Here is a 21,550-nt window from a genome sequence, read left to right on the forward strand (position 1 = left end):
TGTTGAGGAAATGACTCATTCAGCATGGGGGGAACAGCATACAAATGTATTAACAGCCTTGATTGACTAAGACCAAATCAACTGATTAATCAACTGATTGATTACTTAAATAATACAATGGTATAATCCAACTGAAACCATGATGCCGATGGTGGTGTCGTGGTATTTCCATGATAATTTCTTTCTCACTGCCATCATCATAGTGGCAAAAAAAAAAAAAAAACATGGAAATACCACGATACCCGTTTGGAAAATACCATGATACTCTTTTGTAAGGGATTTGACACTATGAGAATACCAGCTCCTATATAGCAATATATAAGAATATATCATCTATATATAAGACCATATCATCTATATATAAGACTATATCATATATGTATGACTATATATATATATATATATATATATATATATATATATATATATATATATATATATATATATATATATATATATATATATATATATATATATATATATATATATATATATACGACTATATCATCTATATATAAGACTATATCATATATATATATATATATATATATATATATATATATATATATATATATATATTAGGGATGCTCGATATTGGCTTTTTTACCGATACCGATATTCCGATATTGTCCAACTCTTAATTTCCGATACCGATATCAACCGATACCGATATATGCAGGGTTTCCCACCCCAAAAAACGGAATAATTTCAGGTAACTAATCATTTCACTGGATATATATATAACAAATATTGTTATTGTTTTTTTCTTTTTTTAAACCGATACCGATATTTTCCAATATCACATTTTACTGCCGATAATATCGGACATCCCTAATATATATATATATATATATATATACGACTACCGGTATATCATCTATATATAAGACTATATTATCTATATAATACCATATAATCTATATATAAGACCATATATCTATATATAAGACCATATCATCTACATATAAGACAATATCATCTATATATAAGACAATAGCATCTATATATAAGTCCATCATCTATATATAAGACCATATCATCTATATATAAGACCATATCATCTATATACTAAGACTATATCATCTATATATAAGACTATATGATCAAAATTATATATAAGACCAAATGTATCCATCTATAGCAACTGAAAGACACCCACGCTACTGTATATAACCGGGGACCACATTGTGACATGCGACATCAAATAATTGCAGGTGCTGTTGTGAACGTGTTTCTTCCTCATTACTTGAAAGATCTAATTTCTCTATCGTCACACGTTCACCGTCATTCCTTTCCACGGGTCGTCCTTCTCTGTGAACGACGAATGTGGTGAAGTGAATGCCAAAGACGCTTGAGGCGTAGCGCTTAGCCGTGCTGTTAGCTCAAACTCTGCCCTCTTTTCTTGACCCTCCAATCACGAGATTGGAGGGTATTGGAGGAATAGAGGTAATAGAAGTAAAACCTCTTGGATAGAAGTGTCTACTAACGGACCCCAGGAAGAATAGTCAACATGTTGATGATGACTAATGGGGATCCTAATAAACATAAACATAAACTAACTGCTCCTATGTGTATGATGTTATGGTGGAGCCTGATCCACTGTGGTTACCTGGTCTGGGGCCATGCTGTTTCGAGAGGCTTTTCCACCTCCTGCTCTTTTAAGTCGTCCTCCTCCTCCTCCCCCTCCTCCTCCCCCTCCTCCTCCTCCTGCTCCTCCTCCTCCTGCTCCTCCTCCTCCTCCTCCTGCTCTAGTGCTGCTGTTCCACCTCCCAGCCTGAAGGGGCGCTGCTCGGTGCTCCAGTTCCCTGGTCTTCTCCCTGTTAGTGGTGCCACTCCGTCGCTTGTCCCGGCGTGAAACGCGGCTCCCGCGGTCCTTACGTAGACCTGCTAGTGAAGAGTGTGCAGACACACACACATGCACACACACACAGACACACACACACACACACACACACATGCACGCACACACACACACACACACACACACACACACACAGACATGCATGTATACACATACACAGACGCACACACACACACACACACACACAGACATGCATGTATACACACACACAGACGCAAACACACACACACAGACATGCACGTATACACACACACAGACGCACGCACACACACACACATACATGCACGACGTATACACACACACACAGACGCACGCACACACAACACAAACAAATACATATCAGACTTTTCCCACTGTAACCCCACCACCACACGTAACATCACATCCATTTACTGTAGTCATTTAGCCGCGGACACTTTCATCCAAAGCGACTTACAAGATCTGTACAACAAGTCAGCAGGAAGGACACAACTCTGGCAGCTAAGTAACATTGTTCATCAAACAGTGTTAAACTCGGGTGCTAGTCTCGAGAGTGCATAGTGTGAGGGCCGACGATCCACTCCACTGGTCAAATTACTTACTCGTGAGTAGTACGTCCGTTGATAAAGAAAAGCAATGTCCACAGCCGCTCCAGTGCAAAGTAAAGATATCTGTAACTGAGGGGTACAATTCCCTGACTGTATGGTTAGATATGATACTTACTACCACTACCTCTTGTACTTTAGACTCTGGCCACCCAGTACTAGGTATGAATATGTTGAACACTCCCACCTGATAAACGGATCCAACACAAATGTACCAAATCGAAAGTTTGAGTTTTAATACATAGCAAAAGGTATGTACAACGATCACTTAATTACATTTATGATTTGAAATAGTATGCACTTTTATGGCAAATGAGTATTCGTAGGTAGATCAATATCGAATGTCCAATCTCTGATTGCGCAGGAAGCAAATATACAACCTGGAATATTTAGGGAACAATAGCAATGATACTTGAATGATTATATAGCTGGATACACTAGGGGAAGGTTCCGACTGCTTGTAGGACAGCTGGAGGGGGGGGGTAGAGTCTGGCTGGATCCCGTCTGGCCGAGGGTATCCTGGGAGAGCCCACAGTCGTGCGACCCGGTGCCCAGCGATCCTCGATCCACAGATGAAAGCAGTTGGACTCTCTGTGGCCGGCGTCCTCCGGTCCACGAAGGAGAGACGTGAGGCGACCTCGTAGTGTAGAGCGTCTTCTCACCTGTCGTCCTCTCCGGGGGGGGTATTTCCAACACACCGCAGTGTTGGCCTTTATCCATAGAATAATCAAAGTACTCAAAGCATAATCCAAGCCGGGGAAGGCTAGCCGTCGTCGGTAGAATAATCCAATATACAGGTCCACTCGCTCTTTGGCCTGGAGCTCCTCGGGTGCAGCTTCACGTGGGGTCAACCACCCTGGATAAGCGTCCAGCTGATGCCCGAAACGATGGGGGTGCTGATTACTATAGAACTCTTACCGCACGAGGCACTACATATGAATAGACTATTATTAGCTTAATAGAATACGTCCAACTCGACGATATAGTGCCAAATATGACTATTCAAATATTAATATACACGATGTCTCAATGCCGATACTGGGCCGAATTGGCCTTACTGCCCACACGTGGTTCGCGGGGAGGCTTTTGCGTCTGTCACTCTGTTGGAGGGTAAGGAACTGGACTAAAAGAAAGCTCTACTTTAATAGCGCAGTATATATACGCACTATGAACAAATAGTACCATTAGTGGTGCGGTAGACATATTCCTACGCGGAACTAGGACTTGTCCATACATGTTGAGCGGTACGATTGAACCTGGTCTGAGGGGTATGGCGACCTGGCACCAAGGTCTCGTCCAATGGTAGAATGGAGACTATTATGGGATGTTCAGTAGACTAGAAGGGATATTCAATGCATATTGTACAAGGAATATACAAGGGATATCAGGGGATATACAAATACAATTAAATATATATATATAAATAAATATATATATTCGGTTTAATCTGATCCTTCAGAACAGCCGCCCCCTAATTGGTCCCAACCCAATTAGTTAAGCAGAGACAGATTAACCGCACTGTCTACCACTCAAGGGTTCGCTGTAAGGGTCAGTCAACTCACAAAGTCATAGGGTCATGGTCATCATCGATTGTGTCTGGGAGTCGGGGCAGTTCTATGAGCCTCGCCACAGGACGGGTGTAAATGCGCCCCTGGACGAGTACTTCAGCTGCTCGGACCTTGCCATCGGCACCGGTGATCACTTTGCTTACGCGGCCAGCCGGCCACATAGCTCTGGGTAGTGACTGGTCAATAATCATGACGACTGTTCCTTCCGTCAAATTGTCTCTCTCTTTTACCCACTTCTGGCGGGTCTGTAGAGACGGTAGGTAGTGCAGTAGGAAACTGCTCCAAAACTTGTCGGCTAATACTTGGCTGTACCTCCACATTCGTCGGCCGTTCGCTTCTTCAGGCCGGTACATTGTCTGGGGTAACGCGGGATCTAGCCGCCCCATCAGGAGGGTGTTGGGGGTGACTGGGTCGACATCTGCTACATCACTGGAGACGTAACCGAGGGGCTTTGAGTTCAATACTCCCTCAATCTCCGTGAGGACTGTCATTAGGACTTCTTCCGCCACAGTCTGGGCCCCAAGTACTGCGTACAGGGCTGTCTTTATAGAACGTACTTCTCGTTCCCAAGTTCCACCGAAGTGGGGTGCGTTTGGGGGGTTGAATTGGAAGTCAATCTGGGCTGGAGCGAGGTGGGTCTTAAGTTCTGGGCCCATAGCTTGGAAGCTCTCCCTCAGCTCTCTTTCTCCGCCTTTGAAGTTTGTCCCGTGATCGGACAATAATGTAGACGGTTTTCCTTTCCGTGATGTGAATCTTCGGAAGGCCATAAGGAATGAGTCTGCGCTCATGGTCGGAAGGAGCTCGATATGTATCGCTCTGGTGGTCATGCATTTGAATACAATACCCCACCGCTTCTCGGTGCCTCTTCCTTTCTTTAGGTGCAGCGGGCCAAAACAGTCCATGCCTGTTGAGTGGAATGGCTTGTCGCCGAGTCGGAGGCGACATGGAGGTAGGTCAGCCATCCGTGGTATGCTGGGCTGCGCGCGCCACTTTCGGCAGTCTAGACAGGTTCGCTGGAAGCGTCGCACCGCCTCTCTTCCTTGAAGTATCCAGTAACGACGTCTGATTTCCGCGAAGACTCTCTCTGCTCCTGCGTGGTGTACATCCTCGTCGTATTTCTTTATAATCAGCTCTGTGACCTTGTGTCGGCTGTTCAATATGATCGGGTACTTAATGTCATCCGGTAAATTGGGGGCTCTCCGCAGGCGACCACCCACTCTGATGAGGGTATGTGTGTCACTCTCGGGGGCCAGATGAATCAATCTGCTGTCTGATGGGACGGGCTTTCCTCCCTGTAGACAGTCTAGTTCATCGGGGAACGAGTCTCTCTGGGCTCGTTGCAGTAGAAGCAGTTCTGCTTCCTCGTAGTCAGCTGCTGACATATCAGCGGGGGACTGAATCTCTGGGTGGTGCCGCAGGAATGTCCGTTGCTGCGCACTCTCTATGGTAATGCAATCGTCTATGTTGGGGTCTGCGGAGACAACAGTGCTCAATCCACAGAACATAGGTTTCTTATTCTCAGCCTCCTCGTCACTTGCTTCCCTCGGAGTGGGCGTGGGCCAATCTCCTTCCGGGAGCTTGAGGAATGCTGGTCCGTCACTGTAGATGTTATGACGGGTTAAGTCATCTAGGGACATTCCCCGGGTGATGACGTCAGCTGGGTTGTGTTTTGTATCAACATAGCGCCAGTTTGCTTGTCCGGTTAACTCTCCGGTTAACTCTTGAATTTCAGTGACTCTGACTCCCACGAAGACTTTGTATTTGCATGAATCCGATTTGATCCAGGCGAGTACTGTCGTGGAATCTGACCACAGGATTGTTCTATGCACCGGAATGGTGAGCTCACGTTGGATGAGCGTGGCTAGATGCGCTCCTGCGAGGGCTGCGCAGAGCTCTAGACGTGGGATAGACTGTTGCTTGCGTGGGGCTATTCTCGAGCGGGCGAGGATGAATGCTGTGTAGATCTCTCCCCCCTCTTCTTGGGCCCGCAAGTAGGCTACTGATCCGTAGGCGACCTCGGAGGCGTCACTGAAGACGTGTAAATCCATTTTACATGTCTCTGGCCTCACCATGGGTGGGAAGTAGCTTCGGCGTATATTAACGCCTGGGAGTGAGTGGAGTTCCATCTCCCACTCTCTCCAGGTGGATTTAAGGTGTGCGGGAATGGGGTCGTCCCAGCCCTGGTCCTTGTCCCACAATGCTCGTACAATCATCTTTGCCCTGGTGGTGTACGGTAGTATACATCCTAACGGGTCATATTGTCGGGCGAGTGTTCTGTACACACTCCGTCTGGTGGTCGGTATTGCCGTCGACCTTCCCTGCTCCGTGGTCAGGGGTTTGTGTCTATAGTGGAGCGAATCTGTTTTGAAGCGCCACACTAGTCCTAGTGTCATCTCTTGGGCTTCTCCTGGGATTGTGGCCATCCAGGTCTCGCTGCTCGCTGCCTTGTCCTCGGAGGAGAGGCTGCGCAGTACGTGCGGATCGCTGCTGGCCCACTGCCGGAGATCAAAGCCGCCTTTGATCAGAGAGGCGTGGAGTTTATGTAGGAGAGCCTCGGCTTCTTTCTGGGTCGAAACGCTTTGTAGACAGTTATCTACGTAGAAGCTGTTCTTCACACTGTGTCGGAACTCTTCGTCCGCTGCTGGGTCCTCTGCGACATGTCTCTGTAGTGCAAATGTAGCACAGCATGGGCTGCATGTAGTTCCGAAAGGGAGGACTTCCCATTGGTAGATGGCTGGGTGCTCATCTCCTGGCCTCTCTCTCCATAGGAACCGCAACAGGGGCTTGTCCTCCTCTACTAATCTCACCTGCAGGAACATCCCTTTGATATCCCCGCTGATAGCCACCTTGTCCTGGCGGAAGCGGAGTAGTACGCCTAGTAGGGAGGGGCCGAGTGTAGGACCGGGCAATAGCTCTTTATTCAGATTTTGGGATCCGATCTGGTAGCTGCAGTTAAACACGATGCGGTCTTTGCCGTTGTGATGAACCTTGTGGTGGGGCACGTACCACGATTCAGTCGTCTGGTCGGCCTCTTTAATGTCAATCTTTGTGACGTGTCCCGCTGTGATGAGCTTCTCAATCTCAGCGCGGTATACACTTTCTTGGGCGGGGTCCTTGGCTAAGCGCCGCTCTGTGTTTAGTAGGTACCGCTCTGTGGCGTCTTTCTTTGCGTGAAAGGTAGGCATCCCTTCCCGCCGCAGGAGTGGCGTGGCGTATCTCAACACGCCGCTGACTGGGACTCTCTTTGTTCCTGTCTCGAGGAGGTTAATGGCGTAGATGTCGTCTTTAGAGCGAATGTCTTTCTTTTCGTTCTTAAAGGGCATTTGTTCTAAGGTCCATAGCCTCTCTACATGCTGCAGGAGTGCGGTGTCTCCCTCTGTGACTCGGGAGTGGAGACAGCTAGTGGCTGTGGTTCGGTTGAGAGATTTGGCGAGTGGGCCTTGGAGAGTCCATCCTAGGCGGGTCTCGACTGCTGCAGGACAGCCTCTGGGTCCGGTATGAACCCGGTCTATCGGGACAATGAGGTCTGCATGGTCGGAGCCTATCAACAGTGTCGGGGTAGCACCGTCTATGAGTGGGATCGGTAGCTTGCGTAGATGTACATATTTCTCCATCAGCTTGGCTACGGGGTATGTGTACCGCGACAGTCCTATTTCTTGGCTGGTGAAAGCGTCTGTAATCCTGTACCGTCGCTCGGGCTGGCCGCTTGCTGCGATAGAGAATGAGACATTCTCGCCCTTTATCGTTTTCAAATCTCTTCTTATTGTCCGAATTGTCATTTGGTTTTCGCTCCCCCGCAGCCCTAGCTGGGCCGCAGCGGACGCGAGCAGAAGGGTCTTCTCTGACCCGTCATCAAGGACGGCGTAAGTGTCCATGACTTTATTCTGGTAGCTCAATGTCACACGGACTACCTTTAAGAGCACTCTGGCTCCGCTGCTGCTGGCGGGGTCGATGTACATGACGCTTGCTTTGCTGCTTGATGGTGCGGGTGGAGGCCGCCGTCTGTTACTGTCGTGGAGTATGTCCAGATGGGCTCCATCGCACCGACTGCACTTTTTCTTTAAGCGGCATTCGGCTGCCATGTGTGATCGCGCACAGCGAAAACAGCGTCTGTTGGACTTTATCCATTGACTCGCTTCCTCCGCATTCATCTTGGGGAATGAGTCACATTGTGACAGCCAGTGTTCTTTCTCACAGTAGGGGCACACTATCTTCCACTTCTCCTTTCTTGAGGGGGTACTGTGGCTCCTACTGCTTGGCACTGACTCCGATTGGTGCATGACAGTCACCGATCTTCTTCCATCATTTAGTCTCCTGGTTCCTTCTCTGGAGCCAGGGGTGCTCCGTCCGAATGTATCTAGCCGTAAGCTGCTGACTTCTCTCGCCAGGAAGTCGGCTAGATCGAGGAGGTTCGGTTCGGGGCCATTAGGGTCTCGGTGGTCTCTCTGCCGCCTAAAGCGCTCCTGTCGGGCGGGCGGTAGCTTCTCCAAGATCCTCTCTACATTTGAGTTGGCGTATAGTTCATGCCTACCCTTTTCCCTCTGCGCTCCCAGCATCCCTACTAGGGACTGCACTCTGATGGACAGGTCGTCCAGTGCTCGATTGTCTGTTGCTGGGGGTAGGCGGTCGATGTGCCTGATCTCCTGGATCACGTAATCCCATATACATCCATATCTCTGGTCCAACGCTACCAGCGCTGCGGTGTATGGGGTCGTGGAAGTGGCGTAGGCGAGCGCTATGTTATGCGCGCGGGGTACCTTTAAATGCTTCAGTAGTATCGCGTATTTATGGCGTTCATCAATGACATCCACCAACATTGTCTCCAGACACATGCGGAGCTCCGTATACTGGGCCCGGTTCTCCTGGGTGAAGTCTGGTACCATAGGTGTGCCAATGTATGACGCGGATTGTTGATACATCGGCGAGCGTTTGGGGAGAGGCCTCCTAGGCGAGTCTCCTCCTGCTCCTTGGCGTGGGCTGGTACCGGCTGTGTACCATGGCCCGCTGGTCCAGGTGCTGTTCCTCGGTGCGGGTCGTGCGTCGTGCTCACCCGTGAATAGCGTCGGGGGTCTGTAGCGCAGCTCCGCGGGGGTATAGCCTGGGCTGTACTGGACCTCCTGGTCCGGTAGAGTACTGTGCTGTCGTCGGGCGTGGTTCTCCTCCTCTTCCTCTTCGTCTTCCGTTAGGTCATCCAGGGCTTGTAGTCTCTGATTTAGCCTCTCCGCAGTGTATGCTGCTCCTTCCCGGTGGCTGGGTCTCGCTTGGACCGGTTGGGGAAGGGGGTCTGCGGGGGGTATAAACCTCGTCTGTTGGTCAAGTTCAGGGTCGCTTACTCAGCTAGGGGATGCCGCCCTGGAGTGATGTCTAGACGAGTTCCTGGAGCCTCTGGTGGAGGGAGGGGGTGTTGTCCTTCTGATCAGCTGTTCTATTAGTTGCGCTTGTGCTCTGTCGCGCTCGGCTTCGCGCTTGGTGAGATCCGATTCTCTCTGGGCACCGGTGGCGGCGCGCTGGGCGTCGGCCCGGTCTCTTGCCATATTCTCTTCCATCTGAATGCGTCTTATTTCCAGGCGTATGTGCTCTTCTTCGCTCCGTTGCTGTATCTGCAATCGATCGTGTTCACCCTGGAGTCTATCGCGTTCAGTAGAGGCTTTCAGGCTGACGAGGAATGCCTGCTGTAGTGTCCTCTCTGCCTCGCTGGGAGAAGACGGTTGTATAGGGGAGCCGTCCCTTGGGGTACTCCGTGCGGAGTCTTGGAGCTCTATCTCCACGGTGCTCTCCTCATCTTCTTCCGTGCCGAGTTCTCTCTCGGTAGTGTTGTCTTCCTCCCGGGACTCGTCGGGGACTACTTCTTCGGTATTGGCGGGGTGTAAAGTCATGTCTGGTTCCCCCTGGTCCCCACCGTGAGCTGGGTCAGTTACGTTAGAACCCATAGGGGCCTCTATGGTCGGGGTAGCCTGGTCGTTAGGGTTAGACATAATTTTACTTTCTAGTTTTACCGCGTTTACTGTTGGTAGAAGACTAGGTTGTTGACTGACAGCGTAAGCCTCTAGGTACTGAGGGAGCTGTCGTTTGCGCCGCAGGCGTTGTTGGTTAGGAGGATCGTTTCGTGGAGTGTTCATCATAGGCCATTTTAATATTAATAACACTATATTAATATTACACTGATTACCCTCCGGCTCGAAGGACCAATTGTAACTGAGGGGTACAATTCCCTGACTGTATGGTTAGATATGATACTTACTACCACTACCTCTTGTACTTTAGACTCTGGCCACCCAGTACTAGGTATGAATATGTTGAACACTCCCACCTGATAAACGGATCCAACACAAATGTACCAAATCGAAAGTTTGAGTTTTAATACATAGCAAAAGGTATGTACAACGATCACTTAATTACATTTATGATTTGAAATAGTATGCATTTTTATGGCAAATGAGTATTCGTAGGTAGATCAATATCGAATGTCCAATCTCTGATTGCGCAGGAAGCAAATATACAACCTGGAATATTTAGGGAACAATAGCAATGATACTTGAATGATTATATAGCTGGATACACTAGGGGAAGGTTCCGACTGCTTGTAGGACAGCTGGAGGGGGGGGGTAGAGTCTGGCTGGATCCCGTCTGGCCGAGGGTATCCTGGGAGAGCCCACAGTCGTGCGACCCGGTGCCCAGCGATCCTCGATCCACAGATGAAAGCAGTTGGACTCTCTGTGGCCGGCGTCCTCCGGTCCACGAAGGAGAGACGTGAGGCGACCTCGTAGTGTAGAGCGTCTTCTCACCTGTCGTCCTCTCCGGGGGGGGTATTTCCAACACACCGCAGTGTTGGCCTTTATCCATAGAATAATCAAAGTACTCAAAGCATAATCCAAGCCGGGGAAGGCTAGCCGTCGTCGGTAGAATAATCCAATATACAGGTCCACTCGCTCTTTGGCCTGGAGCTCCTCGGGTGCAGCTTCACGTGGGGTCAACCACCCTGGATAAGCGTCCAGCTGATGCCCGAAACGATGGGGGTGCTGATTACTATAGAACTCTTACCGCACGAGGCACTACATATGAATAGACTATTATTAGCTTAATAGAATACGTCCAACTCGACGATATAGTGCCAAATATGACTATTCAAATATTAATATACACAATGTCTCAATGCCGATACTGGGCCGAATTGGCCTTACTGCCCACACGTGGTTCGCGGGGAGGCTTTTGCGTCTGTCACTCTGTTGGAGGGTAAGGAACTGGACTAAAAGAAAGCTCTACTTTAATAGCGCAGTATATATACGCACTATGAACAAATAGTACCATTAGTGGTGCGGTAGACATATTCCTACGCGGAACTAGGACTTGTCCATACATGTTGAGCGGTACGATTGAACCTGGTCTGAGGGGTATGGCGACCTGGCACCAAGGTCTCGTCCAATGGTAGAATGGAGACTATTATGGGATGTTCAGTAGACTAGAAGGGATATTCAATGCATATTGTACAAGGAATATACAAGGGATATCAGGGGATATACAAATACAATTAAATATATATATATAAATAAATATATATATTCGGTTTAATCTGATCCTTCAGAACAATATCCAAATGGTTTATTTGCAAAGTCTCTCTTTACAGAAGTGGTCCTAAATGTAGCTACAAGTACTAATACAAGCTACAAGTTATGACATCACCACAAACGTTCTGTGTGTGTGTGTGCATGTGCGTGTGCGTGTGCATGTGTGTGTGTGTGTGTGTGTGTGTGTGTGTGTGTGTGTGTGTGTGTGTGTGTGCGTGTGCGATACAGTACGGCTCAATACACACAATTGTTAAGGGGATGCAGACCAGAGAAAGACTTTTGTCTTGTTTACACCAGGGTCCCCCATTTTCAATTCATCGTACATTTATGACATACACGACATACAGATAAACAGTACTGTGTGTGTGTGTGTGTGTGTGTGTGTGTGTGTGTGTGTGTGTGTGTGTGTGTGTGTGTGTGTGTGTGTGTGTGTGTGTGTGTGTGTGCATGTGTGTGTACTAGTTCAAGGCCAGGTGACAATGTGCCTTCGGCTTGGCTGCACTCAGCAACACACCCACACTGTGTCCACAGGACAGCTATTGTGTTTTCTTCTGTCAGCTGCCGTTCAGAGGCACTCTCTAATCCTGCGGGGTACGGCTGTGGTTGTCCCTTCCAAGTAATCACGTTTGGAAGAGCGGCGTCCTTTTGGAGCCTTCATAAAACTAATATGACTCACATATTACATATGACTTCACTTGGAAAGATTTTAAACCGTTGTTTGACGTGTGTTGGATAGAATCTCACTTTTTTCCCCCTCCCAAGACTTGGGAGAACACATTTCTGAAGCGTGTTCGTTTTAACAAAGTTCTGTGATGTTCAATTTCTGTTTGGTTTTTTTATTCAATATATATAGTGATATAACTCATCTATACATTCAAATGACATAACTGTAGCATATATTGTAATAAGCCAGGTTGTGCTGGAAAATAAAGATGTATATCACATTTTGCAATACAGGGTTGAGGTTATACGTGCATTATTATTACGCAATTAAACCAGGGTGGAGGTTATACATGCATTATTACACAATTAAACCAGGGTGGAGGTTATACATGCATTATTACACAATTCAACCAGGGTTGAGGTTATACATGCATTATTACACAATTAAACCAGGTTTGAAATTATACATGCATTATTACACAATTAAACCAGGTTTGAGGTTATACATGCATTATTACACAATTAAACCAGGGTTGAGGTTATACATGCATTATTACACAATTAAACCAGGGTTGAGGTTATACATGCATTATTACACAATTAAACCAGGGTTGAGGTTAAGGTGCATTATTACACAATTAAACCAGGGTTGAGGTTATACGTGCATTATCAAGTCCAAGTTCAAGTTCAAGTTCAAGTTCTTTAATAGTTGTCATACAGAAGTACAGAATACTTTCATACAAAATGCTTCTTACTGTTACGCTCCAGAGACTGTGCTAGACAAGATAGTATCAAATAACATAATAACATAATATAGCATGAATTTAGAAGAAGAATGAGGTCACAGTTGTTCGGTATAGACATATGTACAATGTTCTGAGTTACCATATAATATACAATACACAATACTATGCAGTGTACTAATGTACAGTACTATCTAGTGCAAAGCAGAAATGGGATGAGGTACAATTTTAGGTACAATTTACAGTAAGGTGTACGAGTTGTAGTGCAATCCTTCATCCATAAATATAAAGTGTGGGGAGTGGGTGCTACAGTGTGTTTGTTTAAGTGGGTGTGTGCTATAAAGTGTGTGTAGTGGGTGCTACAGTGTGTTTGTTTAAAGTGAGTGTGTGCGTGTGGATGTGTGTGCTATGTGTGTTTGGTGGTTGTTGTTGTGTAGTGTTCATTCATTGTTCGTTTAGCAGCCTGATGGCCTGGGGATAGAAGCTACTTCTGAGTCTTTCTGTGCTCGCCTTGAGACTCCTGTGTCGCTTGCCTGACGGCAGCAGTTCAAAGAGGCAGTTGTTCGGGTGGCTCGAGTCCTTAATAATTCTCTTAGCCTTCCCCTTGCAACGCTTGTTGTAAATGTTCTGGAGAGTGGGGAGCCCCCCTCCAATTGTGCGTTCGGCTGAACGTGTCACTCTTTGTAGTCTGCTTTGGTCTTTTGCAGTGCTATTCCCAAACCAGGAGGTGATGTTGCCGGTCAAGATGCTCTCTATTGTACATGAGTAGAAGTTCTTAAGGATCTTCTGGCTGACTTGGAACTTCCTTAGGCGCCTGAGGAAGTAGAGGCGTTGTCGTGCCTTCTTCACCACACTGTTAATGTGTATGGTCCATTTCAAGTCCTCGGATATGTGGGCTCCGAGGTACTTGAAGCTGTTGACTCTCTCAACCGGTGCCCCGTCGATGCTGAGGGGGCTGTAGTCCTTGACCCCCGACCTCCTGAAGTCCACAATCATCTCCTTTGTTTTGCTGACGTTCAGGGAGAGGCTGTTTTCCTGGCACCATCCCGCCAGGACCTTGACCTCTTCCAGGTAGGCCCTCTCGTCGTTGGCAGAGATCAGGCCCACCACCACTGTGTCGTCAGCAAATTTGACGATTGTATTGCTACTCCGCTGAGCCACACAGTCGTGTGTGTACAGGGAGTAGAGGAGGGGACTCAGAACACAGCCCTGGGGGGCCCCTATGTTGAGGGTGATGGATGAGGAGGTGCAGTTGCCTGCTCTCACCACCTGGGGTCTGCCAGTCAGGAAGTCCAAGACCCACTGGCAGAGGTCATAGCCCAAGCCCAGGTCCCTGAGCTTGGCTATGAGTATGGAGGGGACTATGGTATTGAATGCCGAGCTGTAGTCGATGAATAGCATTCTCACATAGTTCCCCTGCCTCTTGTCCAGGTGTGATGCTGCTGTGTGCAGCACATGGGATATGGCGTCCTCCGTGGACCTGTTGGGGCGGTATGCAAATTGCAGGGGGTCCATGTTGATGGGGAGGGAGGAGCAGATGTAGCCCTTTACTAGCTTCTCAAAGCACTTCATGGCTATGGAGGTGAGAGCTACAGGGCGGTAGTCGTTGAGGCAAGCAGGCTTGGATTTTTTGGGTACAGGGATAATAGTGGACTTCTTCAGGCAGGTGGGGATGACAGCCTGTTCTAAGGACAGGTTAAATATGTCAGTGAATACTGGGGCCAGTTGGTCGGCACAGACTTTTAGGACGCGGCCGGGGATGCCGTCCGGACCTGCTGCCTTCCTGATATTCACTTTTTTAAAGGTCCGCCTCACCTCATGCTCTGTTACCCTGAACACTGCGCCTCCATCAGCAGCCGACCCCCCCCCCCCCATTGCCGAGGCTTGTGAGCTGGTGTTGTTATTACCAGCATCAAACCTCGCATAGAAGGTATTGAGGTCGTTTGCTAAGGAGATGTCATTGTTCAGTTTGAGGGAGGCGCCTTTGTAGTCTGTCATCGTTTTGAGCCCCTGCCACATAGCTCTAGAGTCAGCTTGTTCAAACTGGAGTTCAATTTTATCCCTGTAGCGCCGTTTGGCCTCTGACACTGTCCTCCTTACGTTGTGTTGCGCCACCTTGTGGTCATTCATGTTGCCTGCCACTAGGCCGTCATTGTATGCTTTGGTGCGCTCTCTCAGGGCTTCACGGACGGATTTGTCTACCCAGGGTTTTTGATTTGGGTAAACTTTCATTTTGGTAGTGGGGATTGTTTCTTTCACCCTAGTACAGACATAGTCCAGCACTGTCTCCGTGTAGGCATTAATGTTATCTGTGTCGCGGAATACAATCCAGTCTGTGTTGTGGAACACTGACCGGATCGTATCCTCTGACGTCACATCCCATTATTACACAATTAAACCAGGTTTGAGGTTATACATGCATTATTACACAATTAAACCAGGGTTGAGGTTATACGTGCATTATTACGCAATTAAACCAGGGTTGAGGTTATACATGCATTATTACACAATTAAACCAGGGTTGAGGTTATACGTGCGTTATTACACAATTAAACCAGGGTTGAGGTTAAGGTGCATTATTACACAATTAAACCAGGGTTGAGGTTATACATGCATTATTACACAATTAAACCAGGGTTGAGGTTATACGTGCGTTATTATACAATTAAACCAGGGTTGAGGTTATACGTGCATTATTACGCAATTAAACCAGGGTTGAGGTTATACGTGCATTATTACCCAATTAAACCAGGGTTGAGGTTATACGTGCATTATTACGCAATTAAACCAGGGTTGAGGTTATACGTGCATTATTACACAATTAAACCAGGCTAACCTAAAATAGGAAGAAATGGCTTCTTAACTGAACTCTGGCATTCTGGCTTTTATGTTTTTCTTCTATATTCCATATATTAGTCAACAGTATTTGTACATATATTTGTAAATGTATTTACTTTTGCACTCATGTTTCTGAAGTATCTAACTTGTTTTTTAGTTGCGTTTGCACATCATGGCTCATTACTCTTGGGATTTGAACACCATCACCAGCTATAATAGATGCAGCTGTGGCAAGGCTCTTGGGGGCATTCCAATGGTGTGTGTGTGTGTGTGTGTGTGTGTGTGTGTGTGTGTGTGTGTGTGTGTGTGTGTGTGTGTGTGTGTGTGTGTGTGTGTGTGTCGTGTGCGTGTGTGTGCGTGTGTGTGTGTGTGTCGTGTGTGTGTGTGTGTGTATTTATGTGTGTGTTTATGTGTGTGTTTATGTGTGTGTGTGTGTGTGTATTCATGTGTGTGTTCGTGTGTGTGTGTGTGTTCGTGTGTGTGTGTGTGTGTGTATGTGTGTGTGTGTGTGTGTGTGTATGTGTGCGTGTGTGTGTGTGTGTGTGTGTGTGTATGTATGTGTGTGTGTGTGTGTGTATGTGTGTGTGTGTGTGTATTTATGTGTGTGTTTATGTGTGTGTTTATGTGTGTGTGTGTATTCATGTGTGTGTTCGTGTGTGTGTGTGTGTGTATGTGTGTGTGTGTGTGTGTGTGTGTGTGTGTGTGTATTTATGTGTGTGTTTATGTGTGTGTTTATGTGTGTGTGTGTATTCATGTGTGTGTTCGTGTGTGTGTGTGTGTGTGTGTATGTGTGTGTGTGTGTGTGTGCGTGTGTGTGTGTGTATGTGTGTGTGTGTGTGTGTGTGTGTGCGTGTGTGTGTGTGTGTGTGTACCCACCGCCTTTCATCATGCCCACTTCACAGCACTTCCTAAGGCGACATGCCTGACAGCTCTTTCTTCGGTTCCTGTCAATGGTGCACTGATTGGTCGCTGGGCACATATAGTCGTTGTGACCTGAAATGAAAATGATTATTAATAATAACGCTGTTAGCTGGAAATTACATAATTTGCTTGGCATAAAAGTTGTCAGTCAGGAACAGTTTTATCATTTTTATCATATAATTTTAACAAGATCCTAACTAAATCATTTTAAGGCACCATAAGCCTTCTTTGAACATTTATGAACAGAAGGTTCATAAAACAGAATTGGGAGTCCTGCCATTGTAAGCAACTTTTCAGGCAGATTTATTTTGATTTGATTTGATTTATTTGACATTCAGTTAAAAAACACATCGTCAAGGATAGGCACAAGGATAGGCACAATAAAGTCATAGACTTATTTGTTTCCATTGTGGTCCTTGGTCAAAACAAAATAGCATCGGTACAAAATATGAACATGTTCTTAAGCTTTCACATTTTCAAGGAGCCAGGGTTTGACCTTTAAAAGGTGCTGGCTGCTTGTACTCTTTAACGGCAAAGGCAACATATTCCAGTTATATATCGTATTTGCTTTCGCGTCCCGCTCTGAGCCTTATGAGATACCCCTTATCTCCTATGATACCTACTGTATCTCCAACGAAAACAACTACATGCACCCCACCTGTATGGGGCCCCGCCCCTATGGTGGCATAGCCCATATAACCGTGACTCTGGTCACCAAACACCCTTCCTCTATTTTCGTTCCAGCGTACTGGCTGCGTGCACCATACGTAACTAGCAGGATGAAAAAGATCAGAGTCATAATGTTGAAAGCTTACCGGAGGTTGCTGGCCCCTGGCATCTTCAACGCATGTTTTCGGCGACACGACGGGCCTATGTTGATGTTCCTCGTCTGATGACAGCACATCGAGGTTCAGCTGTACAAGATTGGCTGTCGGGCCAGCTTGTACCCAGGTAGGCCCTGTGTCTTCAGACATGGGTATTAGTGTTAGTAATGCTGGTTTGTTTTGTTACACAACCATGTTGTGTGTTGGCGCCGGGGGCAGGATGGTTTGGTGAACGTTCACTGCAGGGAACGGTTTCCAAGCTGTCTTGGGCGTGCTACTAAACATCTAATGCTATGCTACATGCTATCGCTAATGCCACATGCTATTACTACTGCTAACTGCTACGCTGTTCTAATATCTCCGCCGTGAGATGTTGTCACTTCTCCCTCCTCTTGCCCGGTTCATCAATGAAGGTCAGTCGGTAGCTGTTGTGGTTTTTTTTGCTGAGTCCTATTTACCTTTTTTCGGGTAAATGGGTTGACAACAGGGTAGGCCGTGGCTAGGTTGCCTAGCCAGGTATGTTACCTTGTGTTCCGGCAGGGTCTGTTGAACGGTGTCCCCATCTGGGGCGATGCGTGAGCTCGGCGGTGTAGCAGTAGAGCTATATTACTGCAGGATGGGACTTGACGGCGGGTTATGGCTCAGCTGGCTAGTTCCTATCCATATTGGCGTCGGGTAGTGGGGCTATGGGTCCAGCCGACATGGTAAACATGTTGCGTGTCTGTGCGCAGGCGTTTGTTGATCTGGGTCCCACATCGCCTCACGCTAGGCTGTAGTAGTATAAGGGCAGGGCCGCCTGGGAGAAATGTGAGGCCCTGTGCGAATTTAGACGCGAGGCTCCCCACCCCCTGAGGCGGCCCTGTGTAGTGGGCTATTGTTTCGTTCTGTCACTCTGCTATGAGAAGGTCTGTCTTGCTACAGTTTTCTCTCCTCTCAACCATTCATACTGATGGTCAATCGGTATACTGGGGGAGTAGTGCGGGGGGGGGCTTTGTTTACCTTTTTTGGTAAATGGGCTAAACTAGGGCTGGTGTGCTGTTGTGAATATTTTGAATGAAGGCGAGACTAGTTCGCTCTGGTCCGCCTCCCCTTAACTTTGTGTGTATGGGTTTGCTCATTCTACAGTATTTTGTGGTTTAGTTCTTTTATTCATTTAACTCTTTCATGGTGCACACCACAGTGGAGGTTGCTGTTTGCAATCACCACTGGTGCTCCGTGTTAACATCAGTCCTTTGTTTTTGACATATTGAAACAGTGCCCCGCCCGGCCGACGCCATGGGTGGGTCGGCCTGGCGAGTGGCTGGTGGGCTGTTAAGGCTTGTACCGCCACGGTATGGAATTGGCAACGATTAGAACTGTGTTCGAATTGCTGTTTTTTTCTATTAAAAAAATGGTGTCTGGTGGAGGGGCCTTGAGGGCCAGCCGACGTCGACACATCGCGCGAGGTTGTTGACGTTATTAGCTTTGACCCAGCCGCAAGCTATAACCGCTCAGGGTTCCCCTCTCCGCAGGGGATTTTGGTCTTCTGCTGGAGCGCGGGCGGTATTGTCCTAGGCCCTACACCGCCTCACACCGCGCAGCCAGAAGAAGAGAGAGCACGGCCTCGTCAGCGGTGATGACGAGGCCCTCGACAGGCGGCCATGTTTTCCCCCACCGGAGGTATCCTGGGCGTTGATTCGACAGGTGTCCACAAGGCCGACAGCCTTGGCGGCCGAGGGATCGGCCATGTAGGTGGCGTTCTCCTCCCGGTGTTCTCTGCCTGAGAAGTCGGGAGGGAGGGGTGTAAGCGCCTGTCCCATTGGTTGTGCGAGGGCATTACCCTCTGCTACACGTTGGCTGGGCAGGATCCCCCTGGGGGCGTCAGGGCGCACTCCACTCGTGGGGTGGCTGCTTCTGCCGCTCTCCTGGGTGGGGCCTCGGTGGAGGACATCTGTGCTGCAGCTTCATGGTCCTCCCCGGGTCCCTTTGTAAGGTTTTACCTCATGGACATGACCGGGGGTTCTGTCTCCCAGGCGGTTCTGGGGTCTGTGGCCTTTCCTGCTTCCCGTCCTTGGTCGGGTAGCAGGAGTGTATGGGTATGGGCCACAGTGTGTTGAGTCACACGTGGTTCCGCCTGTACGGTGTGTTCAAGGGGTTCTGGTTCCCTCTTGTTCGCATTCAGGTGGAGTTGACTGCACCCCCCCTTCATTAGGAAGGATGGGGTGACAGGGCTCCCCGCACCGCTTGATGTGGGCTTACGGGTCCTCAGGGGGTACATTTGTCGGGTCTCGCGTCCGCTCTTCCCCATATCTCATAAGGCTCAGAGCGGGACGCAAAAGCAAATATATAACGATAGGTTATGTAGATAACCTAGTTATATTAGTATTGGCTGAGCGTCCCGCTTTGCGCGGCCTTGAGTTCCCTCTTGAGGGATCTTTTCCTGGAACGGGATTTGGCGAGGAAGGGTGTTTGGTGACCAGAGTCACGGTTATATGGGCTATGCCACCATAGGGGCGGGGCCCCATACAGGTGGGGTGCATGTAGTTGTTTTCGTTGGAGATACAGTAGGTATCATAGGAGATAAGGGGTATCTCATAAGGCTCAGAGCGGGACGCTCAGCCAATACTAATATAACTAGGTTATCTACATAACCTATCGTTTGTCGCTCCACCAAACCTAAATGAACATTTAGCCATGTTGGTTTTGAACCTAGGCGAGCACAGATCAGCAACACTGGCTCTTGTGTGGTGAGAACAAGTGCCACCACTCCTCCCAAAGTAATCATTGATGTACTCGGAGGAGTAGGCCTTGAAGTACTTTGAAGTTTATAGCTTCAAACTGTGTTCCAAAGACCCAATTTTGGGCAGTTTGTTTATTCAGTTATAAACATATACCATTTGTGGAATGGTGAACGTGAAAATTCTATTTCATTTTAAAAGTATATATTATTTTAGTAATACAAATGTCATGGTGTGGCTTTAATTCAAAATGGTTCAGTCTCCTTCAGTTTCCGTTGTAGATGATTCACTGTCATGCACTTGTCCTAATACCTACACTGTAGCACTCAACACTTTGATGAACATTGTTACTCAGCTGATAGAGTTGTGCCCTTCCTGATGACTTGTCGCTTTGGATAAAAGCGCCAGCTAAATTACTAAATGTAAAATGTAAATGTAAAATGATTCATAATACCACAGCACAGTGTAATCTTTATATTAATACAAATTATTATTATTATATCAATACTAATATGAATACTAAAAAATAAATAAAATAAATAAATAAATAAAATAAATACATGTTGACAGCATTGTAGAAATGCATGCCTTTGTGTGATTCCATAAAGTGTACCTTAAAATATGATATATAATATATAGGCTTACCTTTTCATATGTGCAGTACACCATTTACTAATGGTCACTTTCATTTTCTGATATGGCTTATTAGACTGGTGAGATTGGAGTGACTCACAGTCACTCACTCGTCACAAAGTGTTAATATAGTCAGGAAGGTAGCTTCCAAATGGACTACTGACCGCCTGCTTGAAATTGTACTCAGACCATCCATTGAAAGTGTAATTAAACCTAAAAATGAGTTTTGGAAGATTTTCTTGGAATTCTATGTCTTCATTCTTGAACTCAGTGGTTAAATTAATCATTCATCCCAATTCACAGAGTGCAATTTAAACTGTGTTATTATCATCCAGTGTCAACCATTACTTCAAGGTGTGTAAAATAACACGTGCATTTATAATCTCACTCATAGTCTCCTTTTCTTTCAAACGACTAAAAGACTAACTGTATGATTACTATGTTGTTGTTGTTTTTAGAGTAAATGTAACTGATTACAGTTACCTTTATATATATATATATATATATATATATATATATATATATATATATATATATATATATATATATATATATATATATATATATATATATATATATATATATATATATATATATATATATATATGATTACTGTAATCATGTTACATGTAA

At 46.9% G+C, this 21,550-nt stretch overlaps 1 protein-coding gene across 1 annotated transcript in view; it reads right to left on the reverse strand.

Annotated features, from left to right (window-relative positions):
- The window catches only part of esr1 (estrogen receptor 1), a gene marked incomplete at both ends in the record, with an annotated part of 68,730 nt that overhangs the window by 29,171 nt on the left and 18,009 nt on the right, over positions 1 to 21,550 (reverse strand). Inside the window, 2 exon segments of the mRNA XM_084314286.1 lie at positions 1,775 to 1,884; positions 16,699 to 16,815. Coding sequence (XP_084170412.1) covers positions 1,775 to 1,884; positions 16,699 to 16,815 — 227 coding nt within the window.

The sequence above is a fragment of the Notolepis coatsorum genome, assembly GCF_963971535.1.
Source record: "Notolepis coatsorum genome assembly, chromosome: 5".
Lineage (NCBI taxonomy): Eukaryota > Metazoa > Chordata > Actinopteri > Aulopiformes > Paralepididae > Notolepis > Notolepis coatsorum.